The following is a 17,352-nucleotide window of genomic DNA, read 5'->3' as shown; positions in this document are numbered from 1 at the left end:
ACGATGTACATCAAAGAGAAGGAAGATCAGACTCCAACAGTAGCGTTCAAAATTCTATCATAGGCAATATAAATACCGGTGAAGTTAGTCGTGTTCATGTTAGTGGTACAGAAGACGAGTGGTTTGTAATTTCATTACCTGGAGATAACAATGAGGAAGATGCAGCGTCTGTTCGCCAACAGCAGAATATCGTTTCTACACGATATCTTAGAATTCCATTTGCCCATCATGCTGGGAACCGACTGGAAAGCTTGCCTCTAGCCAACCAGCATCGTCATCACCCAGATGAAGAGGAGGAGGAAGTATGGTGGCTAAGTCCAGAGCCTTCACAAAGCAGCTCTCCTAAGCCAAGTCCAATTACCTCTCCATTAATTAAAAGAATTGGTAATAATTGGATGAGCAAATCACTGGCTCGACCCAACGGTTGCAACACATGCAAAGGAGATTTGGCTATTCTTTCCCATCACCGTCCTCGATTAAGAGAAGCATTATTTTTCCAGGTGCTTTTATTTGGTTGATATGTATAGTACTTGCCAGTCTGCCCTTACCTTGCCCAGTTATAGCCATAAAGGTCTACTGTCACCCCCAGATGCACGTGTGTAATGCAACCCAGATCTCCACCATTATTGTATTCTAAAGGTATCCCTTATGGTTTAGTGAAAAAATTATTAGTTTTTTCAACACTTTCAGTGTTTGGTGCTATTTGGGGAATACCTTTGCATATCACCTTGAAACATTCAAGACTTTAATGTGGTGATGCAACGATGGTTCCCCTGAGGAGAACTTTGAGTAATACCGTATCTCTAAAATTAACTTGTTTTTTTCACCAAAATATCTTCACACAGGCACTGATGTGAGGAAATACTCTAGTAATCTCAGTTTCAAATATAAAAGAAAGGTTTATATAATTAACCATATTCATTTTTAATCTTTTGACCAAGTATGTGACCTGATGTCAAATTGTCTAGAAAGATAGAATACTGATGTCTGGTATCCTGAACCCCCTCCCTTCCCCTTTCCCTTCTCCCTCCCACTGAGAACCCTTCCTAGGTTTTACTTCTCTCTCCCTCCCATCCCTACCTCACCACCAGTACAAAGACCCTATTACTAGTAGACCATCACTATTGCTAGTAGGGAAGGTATTAAGAGTTAGACCTTTAGTTACTAATAGGAAGCCACCATTATCACCAGTACTTATACCATCATTAACACCATTACCAAATTCCATTAATATCCTTACCACTACCCCCTTTCAATCCTCCATTACCAGACTCACATTACCATAGTCATTTCACCAGCCTGTGGTTCCTTGATAAAATCCTTGGTAATCTGACATTTTTTATATCACTCATCTCTATGCTTTCATACTGGCTTCCTGAATGATATCCTGGAGCTCTTGAATATTCTGTTACAGTAACACTGATGACTTTCTGGGCTTGGGGCTTTCTTTTGATAATTGCTTGCTTACAAGTCTGTGTTCATTATACTCTTAACTTTGTATGCTCCTTAATCCATCGCATCACCCTTGAATCATTGTACCTCTGGTACTGACATGCCACTCAATCCATATCCTGGAATATGCTGCCCCAGGATATTTTTGTCGGTCACCTACATGCAATAAAAACATATTTAGCTATTATTATTACTCTATTATCATGATTATTATTATTCATATTAGTTAAGGTAAAGGAAAGACCCAATATATGTGTAAGGGTATTTTTGGATGTAACCTACCCTTCTTCACAATACGTGCAGTTTGCATGAAGGTTTTTTCCTCCCGATGACTGCATGAGTGGTGATGTCGTAAGATGCGACACTCACAGTGGCGCATCAATTTTCATAATTTCGCTGAGATTGAAAGTTATTGATGTCTTCCATTTGTGTGAGCATAATGAGAAAAATATACATATGAGTGGAAGTGGATTCAGGATGGCAAAGATGAGGAGTTGTGTTAATAGTGGTATCAAAGTGTTGCTATTTTATGAAAAGTGTGAGGTTTAGTCAAGAGACTGAGTTTGTGAGTCGAAGTATGTTTGGGAGTTGTCACAATTCAGATAGGTTAGGGTAGATTATGGTAAGGTAAGAGTACATTAACCTCCCTTCTTCCCCATCCCCCAAGCCCTCCCTTCTCCCACATGCCCTCCCGTCTCTCCCACCCACAAGCCCTCCGTTCTCCTTAAGTAACATGGGGTTATTGTGTATAAGGTTAGATCAGGTTGGGGTAGGTTAGTTGAAGATGGGTTATGTTATGTTGTCGTATTTTGGATTTTTACATCTGGGATGTGATAACATAAGTCTTCTTTGATATGTCAGTAGTACACCGTGTTGAATATCTGGGAGTGGTTTGAGGATGTTTTGTGGAAGAGTGTGGTTTATGTGGTTTTTCAAAGTGCCAGGTCACTGGGAGGTTTGTACAGCCAGGGATTTCTTACTCTTGGTGCCGGTGGTTGTGGTATGTCAGCCTGGGGAGTGACTTTGGTAAGGCATGCTAAGGAGTTATTCATCCTTTCTCAAGGTGCTTGAGCATTTCATTTTTAATATGCTTACAAATATATTGGGTCTTTCATTCACCTTCATTCAAACGCTGTGGCATTGTAGTAAGTTTCTCAATATTATAAATATTATCATTATTATAATAATATGAGTCTTACACACATAGTAATCACATTAACGTGACTGCATCAATGAGAAAAGCCGTAGTAGCCGTGATGAGAGTTCGAACCTATGTGGTGGGTGTTCCCACACGCACACACGCTCTAGCGGCTAGACCATGTCGTGGTCTAGTTGCTAGAGCGTGTGCATGGGAACACTCACCACATAGGTTCGAAACCTCATCACGGCTCCTACGGATTTTTTCAATGTGATTATTATTATTAATAGTACAGTAATAGTAGCATTTGTTCACCAAACACTATTCCAAATGGATATTTTACATCCAAAGTTTCCTGTTTATTATATTGCTCTTTTTACCAGATATTATATTTTATTAATGCAAAAGATAGAGCACACTTTTGCACATACAGTATGTACTTTTATGTCATAATCACTTAAAAATAAAAAATGTATGTTTATATACTTTTGTTGAATTTTTTTTAGTTTCTGATTTCCAGTCCACTGAATGCACAAGCTTGGTCCATTGGAAGACTTGCATTGTTTTCTAGTGCAGCTGAAAATAATGACATACTCCCAGAACAGACTACTCCTGTGCATCAATTTCCATTGTAGTTGAAATCCTGTATATTACTATATTACTACAGTATTGTTATGTATCATCTTCCCCATTCTCTCTCTCTCTCTCTCCCTCCTCATTCCCTTCTCTCCATATTTGTATGTATGTAATTAATGAAAACATATGGCCTTTGTCACTATTAAATACTATGTGTTGGTATACTCTATTATAATATATAAATATTCCTTGGGTAGATAACACTGTTGTATAAATATTTTATATGCCACAATGTTAATTAGTTTTTGTGAGGCTTGTAATACCGTAATAATTATCAACCTAATTGTATTTAAATTTCCCTCAGCCTCAAACTCCAACCCCAACTGGGACAGATGAAACACTGCCTCGTGGATGGACTAGCCAAGTAGCTCCGAATGGACGTGTGTTCTTTATTGGTGAGTTACGATAAGTATTATTGAAGAATTTCATACACTGTAGATACTGGGGGGGAGGGGTTAATGCACTGCAAAGCAGCTATATTGGTGTGTTTAATCACTGATTAGCTGTTACATCTGTCTTTGTCTCACAGATCATATCAACAAACAGACAACATGGATAGATCCACGTTCTGGCATGCCAAGTTCTCCGCCCAATCAACGCCACACAAACAATTGGAGACATGAAGATGAGTTGGGACCACTACCAGAAGGCTGGGAACAGCGAGTACATACTGATGGTCGTATATTCTTTATTGATCACAGTGAGTACAAAGTGTCTTCAACTTGATGTTTTTTCAACCTGTTATTTAAATATATGCCATAGTCTGTGGATGTACGTCTGTCTCTCGTGTGGAAGTTAAGTAAAGCTTGTGCCGAATGCATTCCAGTAAAAGAAAGAATGAAGAAAATAGAGTATTCCATGCAAAGTTGTAAAATTGAATATAGGAAAGATTTGCTGATGTTGAAATAAATTGGGGAGAGAATTGGGTGTGATCACATATGTTTAAAATATGGTAAATAGTATACAACAAAAATATTTTTTTTTTTAAAAAGATGTAATAATAATTGACATACGACTTGCATGAAAATATATGTAGTGTTACCTTTTAAAGGGATAAAGCTCTAGCAATTCAGAAAATATTTTAAGTTCAAGTTTGTGAAATTTACGGATATCTTTACATAGAACAAGGGGCTTAATTGCATTTGATCTATAACATTATCACATGAAAAGCTATATTAAAATAAGATATACCAGGTAGGTATTTAATCTCACTTATTGCATTTTATAACAGTGTCAATTTTGTTTGTGTTTTAGATTATAAAATAATTCCTTCAAAATTATAAATATACAAATGCAAAATTTTATAACTGTACATGACATAAAATTAATAAAAAAGTCATTCTACTTTTGACACATTTAGTAAACAAGGAGCTGCATAATCATGATTCCTTTTCATATAGAGAACCGCACAACAACATGGGAAGACCCACGATTGCTCAATCCAGCCATTGCAGGCAAAGCCATACCTTATTCTAGAGATTACAAACAGAAATATGAATACTTCAAGAGCAGACTTCCAAAGCCAGTAAGTGCTCTTCTGCTGTTGTGTGTGTGTTGTGTTACACCACAACACAGTTTGTACAGTATTTGCCTAAACATAAGGAGTTGAAGTTATACGTTTTGATAAGTGCCAGAAAAGGCATTTCAGTTATTCATGTAAAATAATGTATAAAGGTTAAAGTGGGCAAAAACTTTTTGAGACTGTCTAGGCAATGATGATGAAGTTGAATGGACACTTTGGGGAAAATAAACCATATCAGGTAGAATTAGCTTTCTTTTAATAATTTATTTTAGCTTTTAAGCTCATCATTCACCTTGGAATAACAGCTTACACCTCATACAGGCAAATGTTCCCAACAAGTTTGATATCAAGGTGAAGCGAAACAATATCCTGGAGGATTCATTTGCCATTATCAGCCAGGTGTCTCGTGTGGATCTCCTCCGAACAAAGCTGTGGATTGAGTTTGAGGGAGAGGTATGAACCTATGTTTTTTGGTAATAATGTGTGATGATATTTTCAGTATATCTGTATCACTTAGTTTGTAACAGTGTATAATGGTAGTGATTTCCACTTAGGTCGGCTTGGATTATGGAGGTGTTGCTCGGGAATTCTTCTTCCTCCTGTCGAAGGAAATGTTTAACCCCTATTATGGTCTCTTCGAATATTCTGCCACGTAAGCTTGCAAGACTTTGTTTTAATTGCTACAATTTGCTATAAATTGTTTGAAAGTAATTTGCATCTACAGTACTAAAAAAATAATCCATCTTTATACTGTAATCTTTATGCCGTATCATCATCCTTTTATTTGAATCTTACCAAAGGTTATACAGGGACAATTAATGGCTATAAACATAAAAAAATGCCTTTCTCAATTCAGAGACAACTACACGCTGCAGATCAACCCATATTCCGGAATGTGCAATGAAGAACACTTGCGATATTTCAAATTTATCGGTCGTGTGGCCGGCATGGCTGTTTACCACGGAAAACTGCTTGATGGTGAGTTGAAACTTTGTCTAGTCCTTGGCCAAGCACAAATATCCTCATGGTTAAAGAAATTATATCAAATTCTGAACTCAATTGGTATCTTACATACAAATGAAATCATAAGAACATAATGAAACAACATATAAATATTGAGGCCATATGATTGGATTGAACCTACATCCTTGGGCTCCTCAAGCACAACTATCAACGCTTCGTATTAATGTTTCTCGCTCGTATTTTTATAGCCTTCTTCATCCGACCATTTTATAAGATGATGTTATCCAAATCCATTGAACTTAAGGATATGGAGAGTGTTGACTCAGAATACTACAATTCTCTACTCTGGATTCAGGTGAGTTGTAGTTAACAGATATTCTAGTTTCCATAGTTTTGGTAAATTAAAATTGTTATAAATATATCATCTTTATCGCTTTCCCATTTCCATGAGTGGTATGATGCATCAACCCATCAGCAATTGGGAAGAAAATTGGAAAAAGGAGTAATGATATAAAAAATGCCCACCCCCATTAATTCACCATATATTCTGCACTGCATACTGCAGCATTATATATAATGCAGTCCTTAGGTGGTGTAGTGGTAACACAGTGGTGTATTTTCCCCAAGCACTAATGATGTATATTACTCCAGCTTTTCCTTGCACAACTGGTTTACATATGATGGGATCAAAATTAAATTTTCCCCAGACACTGTACGTGTCATTGGATCAACAATTTGCTCTAGTTCTTCATTCGTTTGTTATGTTTTTAATAACCTTAATGTGCATTATGTTGTGTGTGTGTGTGCCCTAGATGCCAATATGCCCATTTTATCAGTGTATCATCTTTTCCCAGGAAAATGACCCAGCTGACTTGGATTTAACATTTAGTGTGGATGAAGAATCTTTTGGAAGAACTTCTTCTCATAGTCTTAAAGAAAATGGAGCAGAAATTCCTGTCACGAATGAGAACAAGAATGAATACATTGAGTGAGTGTTACTATATTGTGCTGACAGCAGCCTTTCTTTCCGTCTTACCAAAAAAATATGATCTGTAGGTTACTTTGTCTTGAGGTGGTTTTGTGGATTAATGGCATCCTGGTTGGTGGTCTGGTCAACCAGCCAGTTAGACACCACTGCTTGCAGTCTGACGAATGAATCACAGCCCTGTTGACCAGGTACCCTTTGGAGGTATTTATAACATCTAAAGAATGACAGGTAACATTTTATATTTTGTTAAATTTTGTTTAAAGCTAATGGAAATAATAATGTTTGTGTTTCTGTGCTATTGCATTCAGTTACTCCCAGAATAAATTTCATTCATTGAAATGTGCAGTGCATATTTCTGTTTAAACTTTTTGAAGGTCAGTGCATTACAGTGGTATTTTGTGTATATAAGGACATTTTTGATCCTGAAACACTTCCTATTTTTTCCCAGAAGACCTTAAACCAAGTGCTTTGTGGTCTGGTTTGACTCAGGGTCTCAAGGAATTCAACCCCACATTTACACAGGAGTCTACAATAAATATTTGTATATTGTGATAATGGTAAAATAAGTTTCAAATCATTAAAATTTGACAGAATTTAATTCCTGTTGTTGGGCTCAGGAAACCTATATGTAGGCTTATCAGGGTCTCCCTATGCTAACTACTGACCTTCCCCAGGATGCGACTCACAACAATTGCCTAACTCGAGTACCTATTTGACTGCTAGGTGAACAGATGCATCAGATTAAAGAAATGTGCCCAACCATTTCTCTCCAACCCAGGGATTGAACCCAGGTCCCTCAGTTGTGAGCTGAGGTCATACACCACTGTTCTATGCTGTCCCAATATATATATATATATATATATATATATATATATATATATATATATATATATATATATATATATATATATATATATATATATATATATATATATATATATATATATATATATATATATATATATATATATATATATATATATATATATATATATATATATATATATATATATATATATATATATATATATATATATATATATATATATATATATATATATATATATATATATATATATATATATATATATATATATATATATATATATATATATATATATATATATATATATATATATATATATATATATATATATATATATATATATATATATATATATATATATATATATATATATATATATATATATATATATATATATATATATATATATATATATATATATATATATAATATAAAAACATATTTTAGTGCTTTCATGTGTTATTAATGAAACGTATTTCTACTATGATGATGCAGTTCTTAGTTTTATCAGTCTGTATATTTGCTGCCTTACACTAATTAGAAATTGTTTGCAGCATCACTTCTATAATAACATAATATTCTCTCTTGCTTCCCATTCTCAAAAGTCTTTAATGGAAAGTTGAAATTTAATGAAAGGTGAACTTATACTGATGCTGCATTTCTTAATAAAAATTATTAGCATATTTTACACAAGCTCAGCTGTCTTTTATTGAAGTACTGTACTGTAATTCTCAAATAACCTTAATAATCACATCAGCAAAGGCTTTTTTCTTAGATGTCACAAGGCTGGTCTTACAGTGGGGTGCAAGTTCAGTTAAACTACCATTTGTTCTGACACATGACAGTGTTTAGGTTATTTAAACAACAATTATGTTTACAGGCTAGTTATTAACTGGCGGTTTGTCCAACGTATCCATAATCAAATGGAAGCCTTCCGAGATGGCTTCAATGATGTGGTACCAGTCTCCCACATTAAGATTTTTGACGAGGTCAGTAGTTATTTTGGTTATGCTTCCTGTAGTGTGAGTTTAAAAGAAAAATCCATAAAATGTCAAAATTTAAGGAGAAAACATTCAGAAAATCCTTAAAGGCTTAAGTAAATAAATTAGAGTAATGTTTGTGGTTAACTAGAGAATTAACTAAATAAAAGACGGAAGGTGTAATCTAGTCCCTGATCTGTTTGTGTATTATGATTCTTTGAAGCCAAAATTTGGATTATAATGTGACTTCTGTTTATGGCAGAATGAGCTAGAGCTGCTCATGTGTGGCATTGTCTCGATTGATGTCAAGGATTGGAGAGCGAACACAGTCTACAAGGGAGAGTACCACCCTAACCATATAGTCATTCAGTGGTTCTGGCGGGTAAGTACCTTGTGAATTTACATTTCGGGGTTTTGATTCTTTTGTCTACGACGCTTTGTTTTTGACATGCTGATGCAGTTTGTTACAATTGCATTATTGTATACTGTAGTATATTTCTTTTTATATAATTGCTACTGTATTTTAGATTTGTAACAAAGTTAAATAGTTCAAGAATGTGATTTTATAAATATAATTTTTCTTTTTTTAAGACTACTGTATTCTCTCCCTTATTTTATTCTTCTTCAGGTTGTTCTATCTTTTACAAATGAAATGAGAGCCCGTCTGCTACAGTTTGTTACTGGTACTTCACGTGTTCCCATGAATGGGTTCAAGGAACTGTATGGCAGCAATGGACCACAGCTATTCACTATAGAGATGTGGGGAGAAACTAAAAATTATCCTCGTTCTCATACATGGTAAGTCATATTACAGTATTGTGTTAAAAATCAACATTATAAATTCATATTTTAGGGACAACATTATTTTGAACTTTTGCATTTTAGGGTTTAATTGCAAATGGAAATATTATATTTGAAACAATTACTATATGATATTTGCAGAGTCTGCCAAATGTAGGTAAATGTTATGTTAGGAACATGCACTTAAGTCGTAAATGCTTCATTTGTAAATGTAGGTGATGAAACTCTTTATTTTCAGCTTTAATAGGCTGGATCTGCCTCCGTACCAGTCATATCATGAACTCCGCGAGAAGCTTATCAAGGCGATTGAGGGCACTGTGGGTTTTGCAGGAGTTGATTAAATGCATCTTGTAGAATCCTCAAAAAATGGTGGTTTAAGTAGAAAAGTGAAATAAAATACAGTGAAAGAACATGATAAAAAGAAAAAATGTAATATATAATTATTGCAATGTGAAACGCTTTAGTAACTGTTTTGGCATAGAAGAAATCTGCTTTGACAGAAAAAATCTACTTTTACAACAAAGGGAACTGCTGAACTTTCCACTGAAGCTTTAATATGTCCTAAATTATGTTTCTTACAACTGTAGGATGAGATTAAGGAAAATTAACTAATTAAGTTATATATAACATAATTCAAGAGAGGTAACAAACAAATATCTTGGAAAAAGAAACAGTAATTTTTACTGTCAATGTACCCAGAATTCTCATTCAAATTCTTGATCACATTTTTAACATCTTTAAGATTAATCTACTTCTCTTTCTTGTTACATAGTAGGTTAGATATTCCTCCTTGTTTGTTACAAGGTTAGTGATTCATACCACAGCATCTAATTGAAAAAGGAAATATTTATAAGGTAACCATATTATAGCTTTTTATTGACACCTGAGTATCAGTAAGTCAATATTTTATAAATGAATTTGGCAGTGATATACTAGCCCCATTGTTTGTTAAAATGAAAAACTTTACATATTGTGATATAAATGTCATATTTAGCTGTTGGGAGCATGGCTATATAAGCTTGTACATGTCCTTTAGTATAATTGGTTTGTTCATATGTAAGTGATTTATATGTAAGGAGGTGAGCATATGTGATTGTATATATACTTAGGTGTGTGTGTGCATGCCTGGGTTGCATGGAAAAGTTTGAATGTATGAGTACAGATATTTGGGTGTTATTTTTGCATTTATATATGTTTGTGCATGTAACCGTGTGTGAATGCATAGTTGCATCCATTTGAGTGTGCATATGTGAACATGTCGGTATAACTATAGGTGCACGTACCTAAAATGTTTTGAGTGTTATGTGTGTGTGTGTTGATATGGACTTGAATGTTCTTATGCTCCACGTTCACATGCTCAGCATTGATTGAATGTACACTTCTGCAAAAATGAAACAACTGCATATAAAATTCCATGTGCACCGGGCAACAAGAGTCCTCTGTATGCAATGCTTTGAATGGAGGGTTCTCAAGCTCACTTAAAATTAATGTATTCTGCGAATCAAGTAAACACGATTTCTTCTTTGTTCTCTTTACACAGCTTTTCTGTTTTAGATTTTTATGATTATCCATTTAAAAGTGGAGAGCCATGTATGAAGCTTTACAAATGATCCATAAATGTGTATGGAAAAGATGGATGCTGTTATATTTTTGCATGATTTTGTTAGCTTTTTTTTTCCTTCTCCTCTTCATTCCAATTCTTGTTTTAAGTGTCTGTAATTTGTATATATTGACACAGATGCTTTGCATGGTTTCAACCAAAAGGAAAAGATTGCTGCCTGAGAAATGTGGATGGAATATTCAGATTTCTCCATTAAGTTAAGTTCATTGAATAACTATTGTTAGGAAAAAATAGACATTAAGTGTAGCTGTATTTAGTTTTTTGTAAGAAACAAGGTAACATTTATGACAGTTTGTGTGTTTTTTGTCATCTTTTAATGGTCAAAATAATCAAACTATAAAATAATGTTTACATCATTAGATTTCTCTCAAATGGTAAATATTAGGTATCAATGAAAACTTTGTTAACTAGTGTAAACAAACATTACAATATCCACTATTATTCAGGTAATACTAATACAGTACCTTGTGTTTATATAAAGCATTTTGGTCTTGACATTTAAACAATAACACTTTGTCAATTGTTGGATACATTTGGAGAAAAGCAGAAAGCCGTTTTGCTTCTCTTCTGAAGGAACATATTTCCCCCCCCCCCCTTGTATATTGGCAGCTTCACAATTTTTATTTGAAATTTTTCAATTTAATGCTCTTTTCAATTCCAAAATAATTAACATTACAAAGCAATTAAGTTTTCTTAATGTCTTTTAACAAATTATTCGAGCAGGTTTACAAGCATGTCCTTGGTGTACAGTACTAACTTTTCAGTCAGAAAAGTATTGAGGATATTATAGGAAGAATTATTTACATTTGTTACTTCTTTTTTTTTAGCAAGAAAATTAATATGCTGTTTTTAATTTTTAAATTTAAAAAGACAAAAATAATTGATATGGCCATTTGTAACTAATGGCAGAAGGGGAACTAGCAGAAGCCGGGTGTGTAAAATGGTTCAAAATTATGGATTCCCTTGTGAAGTGTATGTGTGTGTATATGTGTGTAATTAAAATATATATATTATTATATACATACATATATACAGTATAATCAATCACTCACATTCTGATTTAAATTTATTAGCTGGATTTCTCTTGTAATGGTAATTTCTTTTAATGAATCTTTATGGAATACTTTAAACTTTGTTGTTGAAAAAAAGAAAGCTGCAAAAACAAACGAACTATATTTAACCCAAAAACTCATTAGTTATGAAATTTTAAGTACACTATATGTAATAGAGAGACATTTAATTATCTGTTTATTATAACCATATACCATAAGCAGTGAAGCCAAGTTATAAACTTGTTATATTGCATTTTATTTTATTATTGAGAAATTTCTATATTATATAAATTCCTCAATAACAAGGAAACTTGTTTTACTCACTTCTTGATTTTCTAGTCCCCCCTACTCTTCTATCCTCTCATTATTCATCTATTCCTTTAAAAAAATGTATTCTCTGTCTTTTTACATCTTCTGTGTCCATTGTTATCTTAAACTGCATAATCACTAATTGGTAAACCCTGCTTGCTTCTACGTCTCAGGTAGTGTACAGAGTAGTTTCAATTGTCAGAATGACCACATTACAATACTTTTGGTTATTTTAGGGATGCATTGCTGTGGAGGATCAAAGAGGTGCTCTGTGGTATGTACTGTCTGTGCATAGGCCAGATTCACAAAGCAGTTACGCAAGTACTTACGAACATGTACTTACTTCCTCAATCTTTGATGGCTTTGGTTACATTTATTAAACAATTTACAAGCATGAAAACTTCCCAATCAACTGTTGTTATAGTTATAAACAGCCTCCTGGTGCTTCGGAGCTCATTAACTGTTTAATAATTGTAAACAAAGCTGCCAAAGATTGAGAAAAGATGTGCAGGTTTGCAAGTGCTTGCGAACCTGTACATCGTAAATCTGGCCCCATAATCAGGGGGGAGGGTGCTCTGTGACACTGAGGGTTTCTTTATTGAATAAGAATATTATGTTATGGAAAGCTTTCTTTTATTGGTTTGCAAATGCTAAATTATGGCAGGTGTATCTATGTTTTGGAGGTAGCCTTTTCCTTCACTAGTTAATCTTGCCAACAAAAAATACTTTTACAACAGCTCCCTATCCCTTCTCCCCTCATGTTTGTATATATTATGAATGTGTTTATGCACATTTATGTATAAAGGATTTTAATAGATGTAATATATTAGCTTGTAGTTGGGTTACTTGGTGTTGACACCTAAGAGTTAATGATTGTGGCTGGTTGTATTCACCCGTAGAGTTTGCAACGCTCTCGGGTGTAAATAAGAAACATTAAAAGTTGGCCTTACATTGTCAATAATTCTATATGCTAGTACCATTGTCATCTTGCATTATGAAACTAAAACCAGAAGCTGTTGTTAAAAGGGATTTGTCGTATGTGATTTTTAAGACATTTCATAGATCCATATGCATCTGCTGTGGAGGAACGCTTTAGTCATATGTGTTAGGAATTATTTTTCTTTAACGTGTATATTATAGATATAATTAATTTCTTTGTTCAAACAGCTCATTTTCTATCAGATAAAGGAGTTGTCTGTTTACTGTTTTGTTTTTCGTTTTTTGTTTTTTAATAGAGGATGCATTCATGTCAGTATTTTAATACAAGGATTTGCACTGATCAAACATGTGTCATATTGTAGTTGAAATGGATAGAAGCTATTTCCATAGTTATCACACTGTGAGGCTGATGATGATTACATTATGGTCTCCCAGCTAATACATTCCACAAGATTCTGTCCATATTGTAGCAGGGAAGTAATTACAAACTCTTTCCTTTAGTTTTAGCTTAAGATTTATTACCAAACTAAACAAAATTTAAGATAAATTTTCTTTCAATAGTTCACCTAGATGGCCTTGGATTTGGTTATTTTAGTTATATTTTTGATACATTGATATCTCTTTAGTAACTCCCCATCCAAGTTGGGTGGCTATATGTAGAATTTTTCCCAGACTTTCAAATGCTTTCAAGTGTTAAAGAGACCCTTGAAGAAACCTAGGAACATTTGTCTAAAAGTTTTATAGGATGAGATTGTCAATAAAAATAAGCAATTTCCACATTGGCATTCATAAACAATAGTGTGTGAAAATAATCATGATGCAGAGAATGTCACAATAACATGGCAGAAACAAATAACCCAACCCACAGCACATGAAAAGGAATACTATCACACACTGTGTCTGGGTTGGGTTATGAATGTCATATTCCTCGGCCAACACATGAAAGTGAGGAAGTAGAAGGGAAGATGCGTGAAAAATCAATTCTGTCAAATATGAATGGGTGATACGTAGTGAGGGTTATGGCAGAAATGGAGAAAATCACCAAGCAACCCTGCATTTAGAGTGTAGCTAAGCTTGGGGGGTGTGTGTAGTCAAGTATCAAAAGAAGGCACCAAACCGGGAAGGCTATGTAGTGTGTGTAGTCAAGCTGAAAGCAAGTGTACCCAAGTTTGGTGCAAATAATCAATGGTGAAAAAGAAACCATTGTCACAGCCTTTACTATTGTATGAGTATGGATTTTTATCAAAATTATATGCTGTTGTTGACTGAAGTTAAGAAGGACAAATGTTCCTCAGACAATATAGGATTTCCTTTCTATCTCATAAAACATAACACAAGAAGCACTTGTCATATTGAAACACCTTGGGTTTTCTCATATTTTATAATTTGGTAAGCCATCATATGTACTGTATAATAACTATCATTTTAGTAGCAAATGCAATTTTGGTATTATCTACGTTGTTCTTTACGTTATGAAAGTGACCGATAGCATATAAGCTTAAAGTTTAAGTTACAAACTAATGTCACTAATGTGCATTTCAAGATCTAAATTTATCGTTTTGTGTACACTGACATGATTTCATCTTCAAAATATGGCTATTCAAGTTATCACGGTAGCCATATAGCAAAAGCTGCATTGTTATATTTTTTGTTTCAGCTTAGCAAATTTGTCCTACTTATCTATAGTAAGAGATACAGCCAGATGTATACACTGGTTTATGTACTTTTGAAATGATTTTGATTCTCTGAAACTTTAATTTAAAATTATACGTTTTTTAATTAAAAAAAAAGATGGAGTTTGGTAAAGGCCTCTGTCAATTTGTTTAAAAGTCTTATAATAATGTTATAATATTATTATTATAATATTATAACAATAATAATAACAAGCCATTATAATAGCTTATGCTATTGTGTTGCATTTTCTATGCAGTGATAGCACTGGGTTTTGGGAAATTTTCAGCTATAGTGTGTATATTAAGACATAATTAATTGCCCCAATTTGTTTATTGTATGAGCATTTGATTTTTTAACAAATATTTATGTACTTTGGCAAAGAAAGTTGCTGATTTAAAGTATTTTCAAGAACTTTGATGTGGCATGATTATACATTATTCTGAAGCTAGGTTTTCATTGGTTTGTTCCATGATGTTTGCTTGTATTAATTTTATGATTAATGTGTACAATATATGTTGATATTTGGTCTTGGGAAATCTGTATGATAAATATATAAAAAAAAAAGAATGCCTACCATCAGTTTCAATTCCTTGCTAAGTAATTTATTAGGGGTTCTGTGTAGGTTTACTCTGAGACATCCCTTTTCTGGCTTGTCAAGTGGCTGTTTCTCAGCTTTAACAGATTTAAGACAGTCCAGCTTTGCTGGGTACCCTGTCATATTGGTATTACCTCAAAAGAACTTGCAGACAAAAGTTCTGCACCTGCTAATAAGGTCATTTGTGCATGTCCCATTTCCCATCAAGATTCCTTATTCAGATTTCTACCCAACCAATCATACTTCAGTTTGAAATTGTTGGCAAGCTTGATGGTCTATTACGGATAACAAACTGCATGTTGACCAGACCACACACTAGGCGAAGGGACGATGACGTTTCGGTCCGTCCTGGACCATCCACAATCGATTTGAGAATGGTCCAGGACGGACCGAAATGTCGTCGTCCCTTCACCTTGTAGTGTGTGGTCTGGTCAACATACTTCAGCCACGTTATTGGGACTCATCGTCTGCCACAAACTGCATGCTCTTAAATATGACCTCTCCCCTTGGTCTTCCTCCTGCCACCATTATAGGCCGTGGGAGACAGCTTTGACTAGGCAGTGTATCGACCACACATGCTTAATGTATGGACATATAATAAGAAAAATGTCATGCTTCTTATGGTCTATTTGCAATGTGAAAGCCTTGGCCAGTGTTATTGCCAGACTTGAATGTCATGTGGGCCCATCTATGACATCTGAGATGGGTCATGAACCATGTAGACCCAAATGGTGCAAAAATATAATGCAAAACCTGACATCTAACTTCATGAATGCTTGTTGGAGACTTTTCATGGCTAATGAAAATTAGTAACCTAGTCAAGTGAACAGTTTTGAATTTATCATTTCAATTATGTGCATGAAATATTGTTACAGAATCAAGTGGAATATGAATGTTATATAATTGTTAAATACCCTAATTATATACATGAACAAATTATATATTGTTTACTGTAAAATTCATGTACTCTTAATATGAAATTACTGAACTGTCGGATCCCATGTCTGCATTAACCCTAGTGTAATTTACCTAAGTGTAGTTACAGGATGAGAACTAACACCTGTGGTGTCCTATCTTCCCTATAATCTTTTATCACATGGCTTTTTGAAAATGCTGATGGTTTTGGCATCTACTGCCTCACTTAAATTGTTCCAACCATCTACAACTTTGCCAAACAGAATTTTTAGATATTTTTGGACATTTTTTTAAATGCGTGTGTGTGTGTATGAGAGAGGTTGTCTTTTGTAATTACCTAAATGTAGTTACAGTATGAGAGTTACATTCACAATGTACTTACTCAATACTTGCTTGGGGATCTGGGGAGTTCCTCTACTCACCAAACTTCCCAGTTTGTGTACAATCTTCCCCGGACACTGTCATATGATGCTTTGAAACTACTGACGTTTTTGGCATGCATCACCTAACTTGTTCCAACTGTCTACCAATCTGAAGAGGAGTCACAATAACGTGACTGAAGAAATGACCAAACCACAACTCAGAAGATGGAGAAGCTATGACGTTTCGGTCCATCCTGGACCATTTACAAGTCGTGTGATCTTATTCTCTATCTTCTGAGATGTGGTTTGGTCCTCACATATACCACTCTGTTTGCAAAAGAGAATTTTCTATTATATTTTAGCACCTTTGTTTCTGTAGCTTGAAACAATATCTTTTTCTTGAAATTGCAGATTTCACAATTCCTTTTTCCCAAGTTTGTTGATTCCCCTTACAATATTTTATATAGTGATCATATCGCCTCTTTCTTCTATCTTAAAGCTTTGGCATATTTAACAACTCTAGCCTTTCCTCATAGTCCCAACGGCCGTGGGGACACTGATCCCAAAAATCGTCAACAA

General features: G+C 34.2%; 1 protein-coding gene across 2 annotated transcripts in view; it reads left to right on the top strand.

Annotated features, from left to right (window-relative positions):
• The window catches only part of Nedd4 (E3 ubiquitin-protein ligase Nedd4), a 41,508-nt gene extending 26,034 nt beyond the window's left edge, over window positions 1–15,474 (top strand). For both annotated transcript variants that reach the window (XM_045759436.2, XM_045759437.2), the window contains 12 exons: window positions 3,531–3,621; window positions 3,756–3,926; window positions 4,627–4,751; window positions 5,070–5,201; window positions 5,303–5,400; window positions 5,605–5,726; window positions 5,960–6,066; window positions 6,566–6,699; window positions 8,406–8,514; window positions 8,768–8,887; window positions 9,134–9,303; window positions 9,545–15,474. In XM_045759436.2, coding sequence (XP_045615392.1) covers window positions 3,531–3,621; window positions 3,756–3,926; window positions 4,627–4,751; window positions 5,070–5,201; window positions 5,303–5,400; window positions 5,605–5,726; window positions 5,960–6,066; window positions 6,566–6,699; window positions 8,406–8,514; window positions 8,768–8,887; window positions 9,134–9,303; window positions 9,545–9,647 — 1,482 coding nt within the window. In that variant the 3' untranslated portion in view covers window positions 9,648–15,474. The remainder of the gene's footprint in view (window positions 1–3,530; window positions 3,622–3,755; window positions 3,927–4,626; window positions 4,752–5,069; window positions 5,202–5,302; window positions 5,401–5,604; window positions 5,727–5,959; window positions 6,067–6,565; window positions 6,700–8,405; window positions 8,515–8,767; window positions 8,888–9,133; window positions 9,304–9,544) is intronic.
• The last annotated feature ends 1,878 nt before the right edge of the window (window positions 15,475–17,352 follow it).

The sequence above is a fragment of the Procambarus clarkii genome, chromosome 83 (genome assembly GCF_040958095.1).
Source record: "Procambarus clarkii isolate CNS0578487 chromosome 83, FALCON_Pclarkii_2.0, whole genome shotgun sequence".
Lineage (NCBI taxonomy): Eukaryota > Metazoa > Arthropoda > Malacostraca > Decapoda > Cambaridae > Procambarus > Procambarus clarkii.
The sequence above is the reverse complement of the archived record's forward strand: the minus strand, read 5'-3'. Positions and strand labels throughout refer to the sequence as shown.